This window comes from Heteronotia binoei, chromosome 10 (assembly GCF_032191835.1).
Source record: "Heteronotia binoei isolate CCM8104 ecotype False Entrance Well chromosome 10, APGP_CSIRO_Hbin_v1, whole genome shotgun sequence".
NCBI lineage: Eukaryota > Metazoa > Chordata > Lepidosauria > Squamata > Gekkonidae > Heteronotia > Heteronotia binoei.
Genome location: NC_083232.1, coordinates 56,937,059 through 56,952,626, shown reverse-complemented (window position 1 = coordinate 56,952,626; position 15,568 = coordinate 56,937,059). Strand labels below are relative to the sequence as shown.

The following is a 15,568-nucleotide window of genomic DNA, read 5'->3' as shown; positions in this document are numbered from 1 at the left end:
CCTTTAGACGCTGAAGGCGGTGAAATAATTCTTGGCGGGTTAGCAGTGGCGGAGAGGGGAGGAAGGGGTCCAAGTTTAAGGGAGAGGCTTTGCTTTTCCATAAAGGACTTTACGAGGCCGGCAAAAGTTGCCACAAGCTCCACCAGGCTTCCGGCCGACCACTGCAGAACCTCAAGAGGGCCTCTCCTCCATTTTGCCTTGCCTGGAGAAACTCCCTTTTGCGCCCTGTTGTCTTGCGTGCCGCTTGAGAATAGCCAGCCTCTGTGGGGAGAAGGGCAACCGGCGGGGGGGGGGGGGGTGGAGGTCGGGTCCCGACTGTAGGCAAAGCAAAAGCAACCTTAAGCTTGACAGATGGTTTGTGTTGCTGCTGCTGGTGAGGCAGGGATGGCATTTGGCGATCCCACAGGGGCCCTGGCTGCATGGTCTGAACGCCAAGGGTAAGCGCCGTGGGAGAGAGGAGAAGGTCTGGAAGCCATTGCCCATCCGCGGTGAGGCTGGGGCAGAAGCCGGCTTCCCCGATCCCCCTGGCATCCTTAGCGCTTCGGAAGGCTTTAATGGCTGGAGAACAGGGTGCCAAAACGGAACCCGGAGGAAGATTTATTGAACAATATTGAATTGATCAAAAGAATATTCTTACTCGCTTGGGAGCAGACGCGGACCATCATTTAAGTCCGACCAGCTGGGGCGGTTTGGAGCAGGAACACGCCAAGCACGAATCTGTAGTCTTCCCGCGTGAAAAGGGGAGGGAGGGAGGATACTTTCATATACATGCATGTCTGTAATATGTATATAAGGCGTTACTGTCCCTGGACAGTTTATACGATTTCAGAACAGCACCAGGATTGCATCCCCTCTTTCGCTTCTCCTGCAGAAAAATCCATCTGCCTGTCTGTCGGCTTCCCAGGCTGTCTGCTGGCTGTCTGGTGTCTTCGCCACAAATACAGACAGGGCACCCTCTAGCAGTGCTTCTTAGACTGTTACGGATAGGCAGAGATTTGCAAAGGAGAACAGAGTACACTAAATTGTCCAAACGAGGACACGGAAGGAAAATTTGCAGGCGATCAACTCTTTAATTATCTCCCTCTCTGTGTGTATAGAAGTGATATCATATTAGATTCTATTTGTACTCAAAAGGGCTTATGAAATGCCCGGGTCCCATTCTTAATGTTCCTGCTGCGACCCCAGACAGAATGGTTTCATTGCTGCTCAACATTTTGGAATCAAAAGACACTTCACCTCCGAGACCACGAGCCTATGCACACTTAGGGGGCAAGTAACACCCCCCGCCTCCCGCGCCGCTACTGAACATAGTGAGACCTGCGTTTGTATAATGCAGGCATAAGGACTCCGGTGCAAGTCCGCCTCAAAAAGCATGAGCTTTCTCTCCGTTACAGTAGCTGACATTTGGAGGAGTCATTCAGTGCCTTTATAATGTCCGTAACCCTTCAGTGCTCTTGAGGAGGCCAGGTTGGTTCAGAACCCTTGGGGGCCCGCGATGCAGAATCCACCCCAGCGCCATCCCTCAAAAACTAAAGTAGGTAAGCAAAGGCATGTCCCAGACCCTAGCCCCATATACTGGGGCTTGGTGGCTTTATTAATCCCATCAAAGGCAGACCCTGACCAAGACCAAGAAGAATTCTGGAAAGGTAAGGAACAGAAACGATACAAACTTCAGGTACAGAAGACTATAACTGTCCTGCTCTTTCGCATTATGACATTAGCACGTATGCTGATAGGTGCTTCCTAAATTATGGGTCCCATTAAAATCAAGCAAATTGTTTTCGAATCCCCCCCCCCCCCACACACACACACACCCTGTCCCGGCTGGGTTTGCAGCTGCAGGCTCCGGGCTTCGTCCCTTCTCTGGAGGCAGGCTCCTGCAACCGTGCGGGGACATCGATTACACAGAATATATCTGTATTTATACCTACATAATACACAGATATAGATATATTGGAAATTCAGAAGTCGCCCTGAGGAGCAGCTCAGTGCCTACGAAACCAAACTGGGAGGGGTTGGTGGTGGAGGCCGGTTTTCCATTGGCTGCACGCACTTGCCGTGGCGCGGGGGTATCTCTAATCATATTCAGCATGTTTTGCACAAGAAATGTCAGCCAGAAAGGGCTATCTGCTCTCTTCGCCAAATTATTCCCCGACAATGGCATGCTCGGAAAGCCCGGCTGCAAACTCTTTTTTGGTGGACTCCTTGATCAGCTCAGCCTCAGGCAGAGGGGAAGGAGGAGGAGGAGGTGGTGGTGGTGGTGGTGGAGGAGGAGGAGGAGGCGGCGGCGGTGGCGGTGGAGTTGGAGTTGGAGGAGGCGGAGGCAGCGGCGGCGGCTACTATCCCAACAACAGTAGTGTCTACCTGCCACAGACGTCCGATCTGTCCTATGGGTTGCAAAGCTACGGACTTTTCCCCGTGCTGGGCAAACGCAATGAAGGTCCTCCTCAAAGCATTGTCCCACCTTCTCACTCCTACATGTCAGGGATGGAAGTCTGGCTAGATCCCCCAAGATCTTGCCGCATGGAAGAGCCGGAAAGCCCGCAGGCGACCTCCTGCTCTTTAGCTCCCAGCATTAAAGAGGAGAACTCCTACTGCCTCTATGACTCCGACAAAGGCCCCAAAGAGGCGGCGGCCACCGACCTGTCGACTTTCCCCAGGCTAAACTCGGAGGTCTGCTCCATGAACAACGTGACCGCCGCCGGGGTGCCCGTGCCAGGCTACTTCCGCCTGTCTCAAGCCTATGGCACCGTGGCCAAGAGCGGCGGGGGCGGCGGCTACAACAGTCACCACCACCATCAACACCCACACCACCAGCAGCAGCCGCCGCAGCATCTCCAGCACCCGGGACACTTGGTCGCTTCCCAGTTCGCCCCGCAGCCCCCTGTGCGCTTTGAGACGCCTCCGGCAGTCCCGCAGCCAGAAACCCCGAGGAAAGAGAGCGAAGAGTCCTCCCCACCCGCCACTTTGGCTTGTGTCTCCCAAAGGGGGGAGGACGAAGGGCCGGCGTCCTCCTCGGCCGCAGAAGAACTCTCCCCGGCTCCTTCGGAGAGCAGCAAACCCTCCCCGGAGAAGGAAAGCCTAGGTAAGCAAAACTAAAAACCCGCACTCCGGAGCCAGACAGGATCAGCCGTGGAACTAGCGCTGGACCGGCGCTTGGCAGACAAAGCCCCTCAAATTGACCTCCTGAACCGCCCGTGCCTGTCTGGGAGCTGAGAGGCAATGTAGATATTGAGGCCATGCTTCTGTGCTGCTGATGCCCTGCCTTCCAGTGCCTGAACAGCAATGCCCTGGGCCGGAGGCGAAATCAGGGCGCAGCAAAACCGGGTGGGGGTGGGAAGCGCCCCTCCTCGGCCCCTGTGAGGCTGAGGGGCCTGAAGAGATAACATGGATGTTTGTAGAGCGTCCAAAGTAAGCAAGAGGCCGGTGCCAATAAATAAACCCATTAACAGGCTAAGTTCTAGTTTACGATCCTGAATGCCTCTTTGAAAAGAAAGCAGCTGGGCTGAAATCCTCCTTCTATGAAGTGCTATCAAATCAGGCGGGGCGAATGTCCTTCAACGCAGAACAAGGGCTGCTGTTATGAATATAGGCTGGGGGCAACGTATTTGGGACCTTCTGCTCCAGGGCCAGAGGGAGCTGTGCACGAGCCTCCCCCCCTCCGGGATCCTGTTCAGTACCCATCCAGTTCTGTGGGGCTGGGGCCGGAAAAGATTTCCGGTGCATTATTCCCCCTCCCCTTCTTGAAAAGAAATCTAAAAACTGTCTTCAGAGAGGGTATTCTGCTTATTGGTCACTCGCGATTCTGAGGCTGTAATTACTGAGATGTACGGTAAGTTAGGTGTAAAAACATACTGAAATCTTATGGTACCTTAAAAGCGAGGTTATTACGTTCTTAATTTAAACAAAAAATATTTCCATTTATCGCCTTTAGGGTGCCACAACATGTCTGCTCTCTGATGTGACCTGGGTAGCCGTTGGGTATCTATAGAAAGATGGGAGCTATTTTTTGTCTCCCACATAGAAGTACAAACAGAGAGATTTCACTGCTGGATGATGGAAACTAACTGTCCTACACTAAATGCCCCAGAAGTCATAACACAGACAAAGGGAATTTATAGTCCGACAGCAGGTATGTCCTGCTGAATGAAACTGGTTTCACGCCCGAGTAAGTCAGGGTACCTGAAATTCCAGCTTTAATTGATTGGACTGGCGTTGGTCAGACTTCGATTATCAGCGGAGCGGTTTTTGATTTAGTAGCGCCTCCGAGTTGATAAATATCCAGATATTCCGGCTTTTTGCCTTGAATCAAGCGCCTGAGGAGCGAAGCCTTCAGCTGAAAGGAAAATCGGGGACCGGCAGGACGCCACTGCCAAAGGCACTGGCCAGGATCGGCGTCAACTCCAAAAACGAGCTTTTTCAGGCCAGCGAAGGGGAACCAAGTCCTTAGGCGGGGATGTTCTGGCTGCGGTCTAGGGAGGCTAGAGGGACCCCGAAGGGGCCATTAGAAGCGGGAACTGGTGCCCACAGAAGAAGACCCGCTTTCACTGAACCCCCCTTAGAGGCACTGGGCCCTCGTGGGTCCCTACCTCTCCCTCTTTCCTGGCGTCTCTTGGTAACGTCCCTCTCTTATTTTCCTCAAAACTAGGCAATTCCAAAGGAGAGAATGCAGCCAACTGGCTCACTGCAAAAAGTGGCCGAAAGAAACGGTGCCCTTATACCAAGCACCAGACCCTGGAGCTGGAGAAGGAGTTTCTCTTCAATATGTACCTGACTCGTGAGCGTCGCCTAGAGATCAGCCGCACAGTCCACCTCACAGACAGACAAGTGAAGATCTGGTTTCAGAACCGCCGGATGAAACTGAAGAAAATGAACAGAGAGAATAGGATCCGGGAGCTCACAGCCAACTTTAATTTCTCTTGATGAACCGACAAGCGCCCCTCCACGGGTTCAAGAGCCAGAAACGTTGTGGTTTGGGGTTTTTGTTTTGTTTTGTTTTGTTTTGTTTGCCTCTAGGCTTTAGCTAACTCGCACCTGTATGGATTTGAACGTTTCGATGACATTTGGTTTTGTTTTGGTTTTTTCCCCTCAGCCCCTCCGTAGCCTCTTGGTCATTGCTTTTGTTGGGATAAAGCCATAATGATGCACATCGCCTCCCCCCCCCCTCTCTTGTATCGCCCTTGTTTCATTCTTGGGTCTTGAAAACTCTGAGGCTGAGAAACAGCATTTCCAGAACCCTAGGTACTGCTTTCCTTCCTTTAGAAAACTGAGCCAAACGGGAAGGCAATTTGTATTCCCACCCCCTCCAATAATAAGATGAATCTGTGGATTGGGTTGAGGGTAGGTTTCGATCATTAAAATTTGGTCACACCGCTGCTTTAGTGTGGGGGGGGGGGGGGGCGGTTGTCGCCGCTTATATTGAGCGCACGTTTAGCTGACCACTTCGGGTTTCCAACTTCCACAAAAGGGAGACCCTAAAACGCTCCTCCCCAATGAAAGATAGGGAAAAGTTTGTCTTTTTTATTTGTCTGAATAAACACATTCTGGCTATAGGTAAAGACTTCTTTATTCTGAATAGATTGGGTGATCCCTAGTTATGCGGAACAAGCACATACAGAAATGTAAAAGACTCGTCTTCCACGTCTTGGAGGAAAACGACACGAAATCGCTTTCTTCTGTCTGTGAAGCGGTGTGTTTTGGTATACATATTCTGCTATATATATTCCATCAGAACCATTTTCGGCCAGAGAGCGAGGGGGAAGGCTGCCCAATTTTCTTTGATACTGTGAAGTTACATGCGTTGAGAAGGTCAAGCGTGTAGTGCAAAAAAGAGAGAAGAAAATATCTATAAATACAGATATGTATAAATGTCTATTAATATTAATATTATTAATATTATTAAAATGCCGAGACTGTTGGAAGCAAATGCATTCTATATCGTTATTCTAAATGTTAGCTACGGCTCTTTCTCGTTCTTACTTTAAATCGGAAATAAATTAATATTGTAATCCTGCTGTGCGTGGAACTAAAATCACAATTACAACAAAAATATGGAGATGCTGTTTTATGTTCTCTTAGAAAAATAAAAAGAAGTGGAATCACCCCCCCCCCTTTTTGAAGAAAAAAAAAACTCGTTTTGTGACTGTTTATTCTCAGGTTCTTACGTTAGATCTCCAAGAACTTTTACAACAGGAATACTTTGCCCGAGTCCCCTGCAATTACTTTAGGAATCTATTTAAATATTACCTAGACGGTCGTAATTTGTCTGGGCCATATAGCAATGGTGCTGTAAGGTTTGTCGGCTTTTGTTCAGTTTTATGACTTGCTAGTATATCTGGATTGTGGCTGTCTTGGACGAGGGGTTTCAGTTGAGTGAGAAGCTGCTGCACAGGCGGAGGAAGCCCAGAGCCATTGCTTTGAGTGTAGGGGATTGGCTTCCCAGTTTGTTTTATTTACTCTTTGCCCCCCAATTATTTCTCGAGAATGAGCTTAGACTATCCCAGCATAGGGGCTGAGCTATCTTACATTTTCCAAGGAAAGCCTAGAGGGCTCAAAAAGAAATCGGAAAAGGTGAGCACGGGGGAACGAAGATCTAGCTCTTCTCCTTGTCGTCCAGCTGGTCCGCCATGTTTGTCCGTCTCCTACCTGGCTGCATGCGGATGCGCTTGGCTTAGGCAAGAATAGTTGCCTCGAGGGCCTGCAGGATCACCGCCTGTCTGCTAAGGACCCGGCACAAAGGCGAGCGGATGAGAGAGAGAACGAGTGAGTGAGCGCGCGAGAGAGAGCGAGGGAAGCGTCAATGGCCAAGCCAATTGTTTCTTCCAGGCAAGAAATAGACTTTGAACCCGGCCATCTTTCTTGAGAGTCTTTGACTGCTTTTACAATCACTGTTAGAGTCCACCGCTCCTGCCTTTTTAATCCTTTTTAAGTTACACGAGGATTTTTCAAAAAAAAAAAAAAAAAGGATTTAACGCCAGGGATATTTCTGCTGAAACAGTAAATGAAAAGCAAAAAGAAAACCGAGAAGGCAGAGGGGGGCTGCAGAGGGGGATGGCGACTGCTGGGGTGGGGGAGGAGCGGGAAGCGGGGGACTGTTGGAGTCACGTTGCTGGTTTGTATTTATTTTGTTGTTTTTTATAGCGGGATCCTTTTGCCTAAGGAAGGCGGCTATGGGGAGCCCTCTTAATTAGGCGGCTGAGAACTGGTCGGTGATTTAGGTAGTTTCATGTTGTTGGGGCTGGAGCTCTCTCTCTCTCTACAGCACGAAACTGCCTTAATTACTTCAGTTTGTACTCATCAAGCGGGTCTAATAAACGCGGGAGTAAAACAAAAACAAAACCAAAAAACCCTGCCTTAAAGCTCCGAAGAGATCTGGCAAACCGGCTCTCTCCTCCAGGCGTCAAGGTCCAACGCCATTGTTTCCTTCAACCCTTGATCAGATTAACCTTCCAGCCGAAGCGGAGTAGGGAATAAGAGAAGGAGCAGGAGAGTCTGCCAGCGCTAGCTAGGAAGGCACAGGACTGGATTCTCGGGTGTTACATGAGGATTTCCTTCAAGGTCAGGGCCGCTTTGCATTACAGGAATCTCCTCACTCTCTGCACGCGAGATGATGCCTTCTCTCTCTTTTTTAATACGACAGCGAAGAGGGATATTACTCTACCTTTCCACTCTGCCCTGAAATCTTCTTCCACTGTGCAAAGGCCTCTATTCACAGCTGGGTAAAGAGACAATCTGGTGGCGCGCTTGTTGGCTTGCTACAGCCTCTCTCTCGCTCTCATTATATTTTATTGAGCTATTTTGTCTTCTGAGGTCACACACACACACACACAGAGCGCTTCTTCTCCCTCCCCCAACCCACCCCCTTTGCCGACAGTGGCGGCATTCAGGATTTCCCTCTTGGCTGCCCCCTCTTCTCGCTCCAAACGCAGCCGGCTTCTCCAATGTTGTGGCAGCGAGGGTGGGGGGAGAGAATGAGGAATCTATGGGGCCAAGGGGAGCCCAGAGAGAGATAAAATTGGGCGAAAGGCCCGGGCTCACTCCGGCTCACAAGGCCTCGGTTATGACCATGAGTGGAACGAGGCCGGGCGCCCGCATTCCAAGGAGGCGGCCTCAGCCAGAGCAACCTCGCCGGGGCTGGGCATGGGCCCTCTCCTGTCTTGGGCCACAGTCTCCCGCGCAGGAGCTGCAGCGTTTTGGTTGCAACGGAGTCGCACTGTTTACCTCTCGTGTGAATGAACAAGACCTGTCCTTGGGGAGAGGGGTCGGGCCGGGGGATAGCCTTTCTCGGCTTCCCCACCCCGGGAATCTGTTTGGGAGGTTTCGCAATTGCCTATATCATTACAGCGGGGGCGGGGGCTGTGTGTGCGAGGAGACTGGGAACTGGAGAGTTGCTCTGGGCTCTTTTGGGTGGGGGCGGGAGGGTCAGGGCTTTCCCCCTGTCTTCAGCCTTGCAGTGGGAGCCTCACAAGAAACACGGCGCAGGACAGCCTTGGCCTATATATCGTGTGATGTTTGTCTGCCTGCCTGCCTTCCTGTACCTGTTTGTTCCTCAATATCTAATCCAAGGCTTGGATTAAGAAGACATACTCGTTTAGGCCGCGGGAAGGCGTGCAGAGGACCCGGCCAGGCCTGGAAGGGTTCTGCTTGTCCGACTTCCCTCCGAATTGTTCCGAGGAAAATCCTGATTCCTTGATCACCTCCAAATTTAATTCCTCTTCTCAAACAGGCTCGTGGGGGTGGGGGATGCTGGGGATGTGGAACTTGAATGCCACAAGATAATGAGCCAGATATGAAACACCGATTTGCCTCATATGCATAAAGATGTGTGTGTGTGTGTATATGTGTGTGTGTGTGTGTATTAAACAAGTATTTTGATGTGTATTTCTATTGAATTGGGACATTTCCAATCGAATGCGACTGGGAATGGTCTTATCCGTCAAGATCTGCGAAAAAGGAAAGAAAAAAGCAGCACTTGAAAACGTCGGTTGTGGCTTTTCTTTCTTCGCGTCGTTGCCAGGGATGGTTTAAAGTGTTCGATGGACACATTATGCAATATAATGTATTATTTGGAAGGAAAACTGAGGTGGACTCGGTGGATCCAGGTCAGCACTTGAATGAAAGCCTTGCCGAATTTGTTGATTATATGCAAAGGCTGAAATCCTCACCGCCCATTCCTTGAAAATAAATCCCAAGCATTTGGGTTCAGGGTGAGGGCCAAAATCCAGACAGCCGAATCCCTGAACTCCCAGAGCCGAAGCGTATTTACTTGGAAGCAATTCACATGGGCCGGGATGGGTTTTCCTTTCAAGACGCCAGAGCAAAGCCGCACCTTCCTCTCGAGCCGCGGCGTATTTTACCCTTACGGTGGTTGTTTTATGAAATTGCCTACCTGAATTACGAAGCCTACTGATAAGGAAATCCTGCAAGTTAACGGCGGACCGAGAAACGCGAAAAAAGCGAGGAGGGCAGGGGCAGCACACACCCGCGCGTTGCAGCTCTTCGGTGCCTTCATTTCCCAGACAGTCTGTTTCAGACAAGGGAGGCTCTTTCATAGCCATTGTTTCCCACCTAGGATTTAAAAAAAATAAAATAAAAATAAATGCCAGTTTGCTCTTCTAGCGTAAACAGCCTTTTTTCTGCTGCTGCTGTTTTCAGGGGCGGCTGTTCAGAAATGGGACCCCCGCAGCAGCTCCCAACCCGAAATGTAATAAAGGAAAACAGTCTGGGATCCTGCTGTTCAGATTATTTTTCTCCTTCAAGGAGGAAGGAAGTTCTGCCAACATATTTCACAACAGCTGACTCTCGATTTTAAACAAAAATGACGTCAGGCTTCCCTCTCTCCAGGAAATGAACAGTCTCGAGAAAAGGCGACTTTTCTTCTGCCGCCCTGAAGTCAGGATTTGGCCAGAATTCCCTCGACAAGACCAGGGTCTGCATTTTGATATAACTTAAGGGGTGGGGGGGAGATGGGCGCCTCGCCTTCCGCTTGCGACGCTCTTCGGGATCGTCCCCGTCTCGATCCGGGAAGCATTAATTGTTGCTGGGAATGTGCAGGAAGACCTCGGCCTAATGAGAACAGAAACTGTCTGGGAATGTGAGCGCTTCCCCGACACTCTCGGCGTTCCGGTCTCGGGGAGATGCGAAAGAAGCCGCAAGGGCTGCAGCCGTGTACAAATAATGAGAAACATGCTTCTTTGCGTGCCGTGTCTTCACACATGCATTTCATTAGCCCGGCGGTTTCCCTACTCTTTGGCAGCCTCTAGTTCGAATCAGACCAACAAGGAAAAAATAAAAGAAAAAAAGAATTGTGGGAATAATTCCCTTCTCCCTCCCCCGTCGCCCAGTGTTGGCTCTCAGTGCTTTGAAAATCCAGAAAAAGAAGCAACGGCGGCCAAGGGATCCGCCGGGGAAGGGCATGAATTCAAACGTCAGATACAACCCACATGGAACCATTACTTGGATTCACAGCACTGGACTTGATCTGAGGGCCGCATCACCTTTGGGGCTATTCCCCCCCCCCCTCTGTAACCTTCCGCTCAGTTCCACTGCTCCAGTGTTATGCAGAGAAGGCGCCGGAAAGTAAATAACTATTTACACATTTTCTTTCCGATCCGGTTGCTGGGGAAAAAAATTACGCGGCAGACCCCGAATTAAACCCTGCCGGGGCCAATGGCGCCTCTCCAGCAAGGGGCAAAGACGGGCTGTTCCTTCTATTCGCTTTCACGCAGACTTGGGAACTAATCGCCATGCCAAAGAAAGAAAGAAAACTCTCCCTCCTCTGCTAATATACAGTCCGCCACGGCTGTTCTTTATGCCTTCCCGATCGGATGCGTAGTTACACTTCACCGGGGAGTCACAGCGGGGAGGGGGGCCGAAGGGAAGGCGGCAGCGCCCGGCACGGATCCGCCTCGCAGTCAACTTGATCGAGGGGCCTCATCCAACTTTACGCGTCCTGCAAGAGTCCACGTCTCTTCCTTGCTTGCTTTTTGGAGGGAGGCTTGTCCACGTGCACGAGAGTCCTCCTTCCCAGGCGTTACGGATCCCAGGGCGGATCGCTAGTCATTTTTTAGAGGTGACCTGTCACCTCCCCCAAACGACCTCCAATAAGGGCAGGTGAAGAAGGGGACACGGGTGGCAAGGACGGGAAGGTGGCACTGCAGCCCTGCCTGGGGATCTGCTTGCTGCTGCTGCGGAAGTTATTTCGGGGGGGGGGGGAGGGGGAGGGGGCACAGACTGAGATCCCGGGAGGGCCCGGCGGAGGTGGGCTGGGCGGCGGGGACTCTCTCTCTGATCGCCAGCCGTGGCTTTGGAAGCTCTTGGATCCGAGGGGCCCATCAAGGCGCAAAGGTCGGGATCGATGGGCGACCCAGCTCCCTTAGCCTCCTCTGCGGGGCTGGGGCTTCTTGCGCGAGGGGGAGGAGGGAGAGGAGGAGGGAGGCGCGTTCCCCTTCGGAAGGAGCGGCGGGTTGGATTTGACTTTTCCTCGCCAGCCCGGTTTAGCTCTGAACTACGCGGCGCACCGTTATTTACAGTGAGCTCCCAAACGAAACACAATAGTATAATTTAACCTTTCCAGGCACTCGTAAATTTTTACTGCTGCGCAACACAGCGATGCAAATGAATGGGCTCGTCGCGGCGGCGCTAATAACAACCCCGTGGCTCCCGAAACAATAACTCCTTATGAAATATAATAAATATATATTTAAATACAGTAGGCCGCCAGTGTTATTTTCCTTTTTTTTATTGCTTCAATTATTGTATAATTTTATGTGAAGGTCTCCGATCAAAGGCGGACGGACTGCCTGTTTGTGCGCTGGCGGGTGTGCGCCAGGACCACGGACCACGGAGAGAGGATGATTAATTATGATATAAAATAGTCCGCTCCCAATGTGCCACACCCCCCCTCCCTCGGCCAAGACACACACTAAAAAAAAAAAAAAAAGATCCTGATCTTTTAATCCGGTTGGGCCACAATTAAAGCAAACTTTGCCGCACCGCTCGCCTCTCCCTTTGCATAAAAACATATGGGCTTTGCTATAAAAAATGATGACTGGAAAACACTGACCCATTAATAGCCTGCGGACTGATTTATACTTTATTGTTCTGCTGCCCGGCCACGTGACACCCGGCAGCCAATGAGCGGACAGGCAGCCTTCAACTTATTAGGTGACTGTACTTCTTCGCCAGGACCAAGTTGTTACATGAAATCTGCAGTTTCATAATTTCCCCGGGTCGTGCCTGTCTCCGCGGAGCCCACCGGGCCGGGCTGGGCCGGGCCGGCCGGCATGGCCATGTCTTCCTCCGGCACGCTGAGCAACTACTACGTGGACTCCTTCCTGCTGCACGAGAACGAGGAGCTGGTGCCTTCCCGCTACGGCTCGGCTCCTCTGGGCCAGGCGGGCCGGCAGGCGGGCCTGGGCGAGCACCCGGACTTCGCCCCCTGCAGCTTCCAGTCCAAGGCGGCCGTCTTCAGTGCCTCCTGGAACGCCGTGCACCCGCCCAGCGCCGGCAATGTGCCCGCCGCCGCCGCCGCCGTGTACCACCCGTACGTGCACCCGCAGGCCCCCCTGGCAGCAGCGCCCGACGGCAGGTACATGCGTTCGTGGCTGGAGCCCATTCCGGGCTCCCTCTCTTTCCCCGGCTTGCCCGCCAGCAGGCATTACGGCATTAAACCGGAACCGCTCCCGGCCCGGCGGGGTGACTGTACCACCTTTGACACGCACGCACTCTCCCTGACTGACTTTGCTTGTGGTTCTCCTCCAGCTGATAGGGATAAGCAAGCCAACGACGGGCCCTTCTCGGAAAACAATGGGGACAGCGAGGCCAACGGAGACAAACCCCAGCTCGACCCAAGTAAGTCCCGTCCGCCGCCTGGCAGCCGGCGCCCCGGCACCGGGAGAGGCGGCTTGGGCAGAGGCCGCTTGGCCGGCCAGCGTGGGGGGGGGGGTGCTGTTGGAGCCCTGCAGGGGCCAGAAAGTGCTTTCACCGGGCCGCGGGGGGGGGGGGCGAGAGTGGCACCTGAGGGGCACTGACGTGGGCCGGGCGGAACCGGGGGTATGAGCGCCCCGCGCGTCCTTGGCGCGCTTGGCTGCCTGGCTGGCTGGCAGGGTCCCGGCTTTAGCAGCTGAAAAGCTAGAGGGGGGAGAGCGGGGCGGGGGGAGGAGAGAGGGGCGCCTCCAGAAGGCCACTTTCCTTAGAGAGATGCGGGTGGGGGTGGAGTGGGGAGAGAAAATCCTCTCTGCCAAAACAGAGCGCTGGATGTGAATCTGATCCTTTTGTGACGAATGACTTACCTAGGAAGAAACCTAAGCAAAATTGAGCGGGAGTGGGGGTGGGGAGAGAGATCTTTTTGCTTCCACCCCCCTCCCCTTCTTTCGGTCTGCCTTGTGTTGGACTGAACAGCCAGGCCAGGGCGAAGGCGGCGGCGGCGCAAAAGACAAGGGCCCTGCAGGCTGCGGGTCAGGTTCCTAAGGCGGCCCGAGCTGGGCTGGGCTGGGGGTCTGTGCCTGTCTCGCGTGGAGTGGCGTGGAGGGCTCCCAGGGGTGGGCGATACAGGACAGGAGAAGGTCAGCGTGGAGAACGGACACATTCCCAATGCCATGCGCTTCTCTTGGGGATGGGGGGTGGCGGGGCGGAATCAGGGGCTCGGCGGGGAGGAGGGACAGGAGGAGGAAAGCCGGGCTTGAAAAGTACAGTCTAGATAAACAATATGAAGGCGAGAGGGGGAGGGGGAGGAGGAGGCCGGTGGCGTTTTAGTGCAAGTAATTCTATGTGGCCTCTCCGAGTGGCTGTTTCGTCTATTGTGTCTGACCCACCGTGTATGTCTGTCCCAATGAAAGGGACGTCGTAAACCGCCAATATCAGGGCACCTACCGGTTTCAAAAGGAAGGGGGGGCGTGGGAAGGAGGGAGGGCGCGCCAAGGGGAGGCCACAATTGCGGGCTGTTTTGGAGGGGCTTCTTGTCTCCCCTAACCTCTGGGCGTCGTTTCCCTCCAGATAACCCCTCTGCGAACTGGTTGCACGCGAGATCCACCCGGAAAAAGCGCTGCCCTTACACCAAGCACCAAACGCTGGAGCTGGAGAAAGAATTCCTCTTCAACATGTATCTCACCAGGGACCGACGGTACGAAGTGGCCCGGCTGCTGAATCTAACCGAGAGACAAGTGAAAATCTGGTTTCAGAACCGGAGGATGAAAATGAAGAAAATCAACAAGGACCGAGCAAAGGACGAATGAGGCCCGGGGTGCGGGTTCCCCCCTCCAGCTGCAGAATTCTCCTCCTCCAACGCAACACAACCACAATCCCCATCAAACACCCCCCCCCCCTGCAGGCCTCGACGTTGATTTTTGTCCTTGCCAATTCAGCTCTTGAATGTACCTCGCCAGCGTAGGGTTGATGGCTGGACCCCGGTGCTATTCAGGAGGTACCATGATTTCCCCATTGTCTGATCATAGGAAATAAAACGGGGCATTATTAACGCGCAAAGCTAATTTGTTGGCTTCTTTAAATCTACCTGTAAGAAAGAAAGAAAGAAAGAAAGAAAGAAAGAAAGAAAGAAAGAAAGAAAGAAAGAAAGAAAGAAAGAAAGAAAGAAAGAAAGAAAGAAAGAAAGAAAGAAAGAAAGAAAGAAAGAAAGAAAGAAACTACCTTTTTAATGCACAACTCTTTACGGACTGTATAGGTTAGTCGAAGTAGTTAATTTTATTTGCTCTTTGCGTGGCAGAGAGAAGTCTGCTCGAATACTTGAACACTGTGTTTTATCGTGGCAATTATATTTGTGACTCAATTGTTGTGCTTGGGTGCTGTACCAGACGTGATTGTGAAAGCTAGAATTCAATTTGAACTCAGGTTGTTTATTATAAAAGTTGCATAGAGTATAGCTCTGTAGTGTAAGAAGTCTTTTTTTCTGTATTGTTAGACAGTTAACCTTGGATTGTATGGGAAAGAATATTCTTTCTCCCCCTCTCTCACCCCCCCAGGTTTTTAAAAACAAAGAGGGGGGAATAATTTGAGCTTTAAAAGAGACCAGGAGCTCTTCCTTCCTCTAAAGCGAGTCATCTTAGTATGCACAGAAAACAATGATCTATATATCTATATATATAGCACCGTCTTCGTCAGTTGTATATAATAATCTATATATTAAAGATTAAACCCTTAATAATCAGATTAGCTTGAATATTGTTTTTGCACCCGTGAGCGGTTTTCAGCTATCGGAGCTATACATATATGTGAAAAGGTAACTACCTATGGTTTACGTTTTTAAGTTTAATCAAATAATTTGATTCTTGTTGTAATGAAATTTAATTTTATTGATAATAAATTATACGCTCTAAAACCTACCTTTGGTTATTGTAGATTTGTACCAATTATTAAAAAAAAGAAAACAACCTTAAATCCTGGAAGTTTTGTTTATGCAGAAGCTACACTGTATATTTTGCAATAGTTACCTCATGGCCTACTGACCAAATAGTTGTGTCCAAATGATATTTAACTTTTTTTGCAAAATAAAGTATATATTGATTCTTTTTTATATATATATATATTTTGTGATGTTTTAAGATTATTAAGA

The 15,568-nt window shown here is 51.3% G+C and overlaps 2 protein-coding genes across 2 annotated transcripts; both read left to right on the top strand.

The window, feature by feature from the left end:
* Positions 1-1,878: 1,878 nt before the first annotated feature.
* HOXA10 (homeobox A10) lies at positions 1,879-4,969 on the top strand. The gene is made up of 2 exons (XM_060248679.1): positions 1,879-3,085; positions 4,649-4,969. Exons 1-2 carry the CDS (start codon positions 2,107-2,109, stop codon positions 4,921-4,923), a joined length of 1,254 nt encoding a protein of 417 aa, XP_060104662.1. The 5' UTR covers positions 1,879-2,106; the 3' UTR covers positions 4,924-4,969.
* A 7,310-nt stretch (positions 4,970-12,279) lies between these two features.
* HOXA9 (homeobox A9) lies at positions 12,280-14,293 on the top strand. The gene is made up of 2 exons (XM_060248689.1): positions 12,280-12,852; positions 13,996-14,293. Exons 1-2 carry the CDS (start codon positions 12,285-12,287, stop codon positions 14,232-14,234), a joined length of 807 nt encoding a protein of 268 aa, XP_060104672.1. The 5' UTR covers positions 12,280-12,284; the 3' UTR covers positions 14,235-14,293.
* The last annotated feature ends 1,275 nt before the right edge of the window (positions 14,294-15,568 follow it).

Bases quoted from the DNA above. Each gene is read 5' to 3' on its own strand.
- HOXA10 (XM_060248679.1), top strand. From the start codon at position 2,107: ATGTCAGCCAGAAAGGGCTATCTGCTCTCTTCGCCAAATTATTCCCCG. The intron at 3,086-4,648 runs GTAAGCAAAACT...CCTCAAAACTAG, and splicing joins CCCGGAGAAGGAAAGCCTAG to GCAATTCCAAAGGAGAGAAT.
- HOXA9 (XM_060248689.1), top strand. From the start codon at position 12,285: ATGGCCATGTCTTCCTCCGGCACGCTGAGCAACTACTACGTGGACTCC. The intron at 12,853-13,995 runs GTAAGTCCCGTC...GTTTCCCTCCAG, and splicing joins CAAACCCCAGCTCGACCCAA to ATAACCCCTCTGCGAACTGG.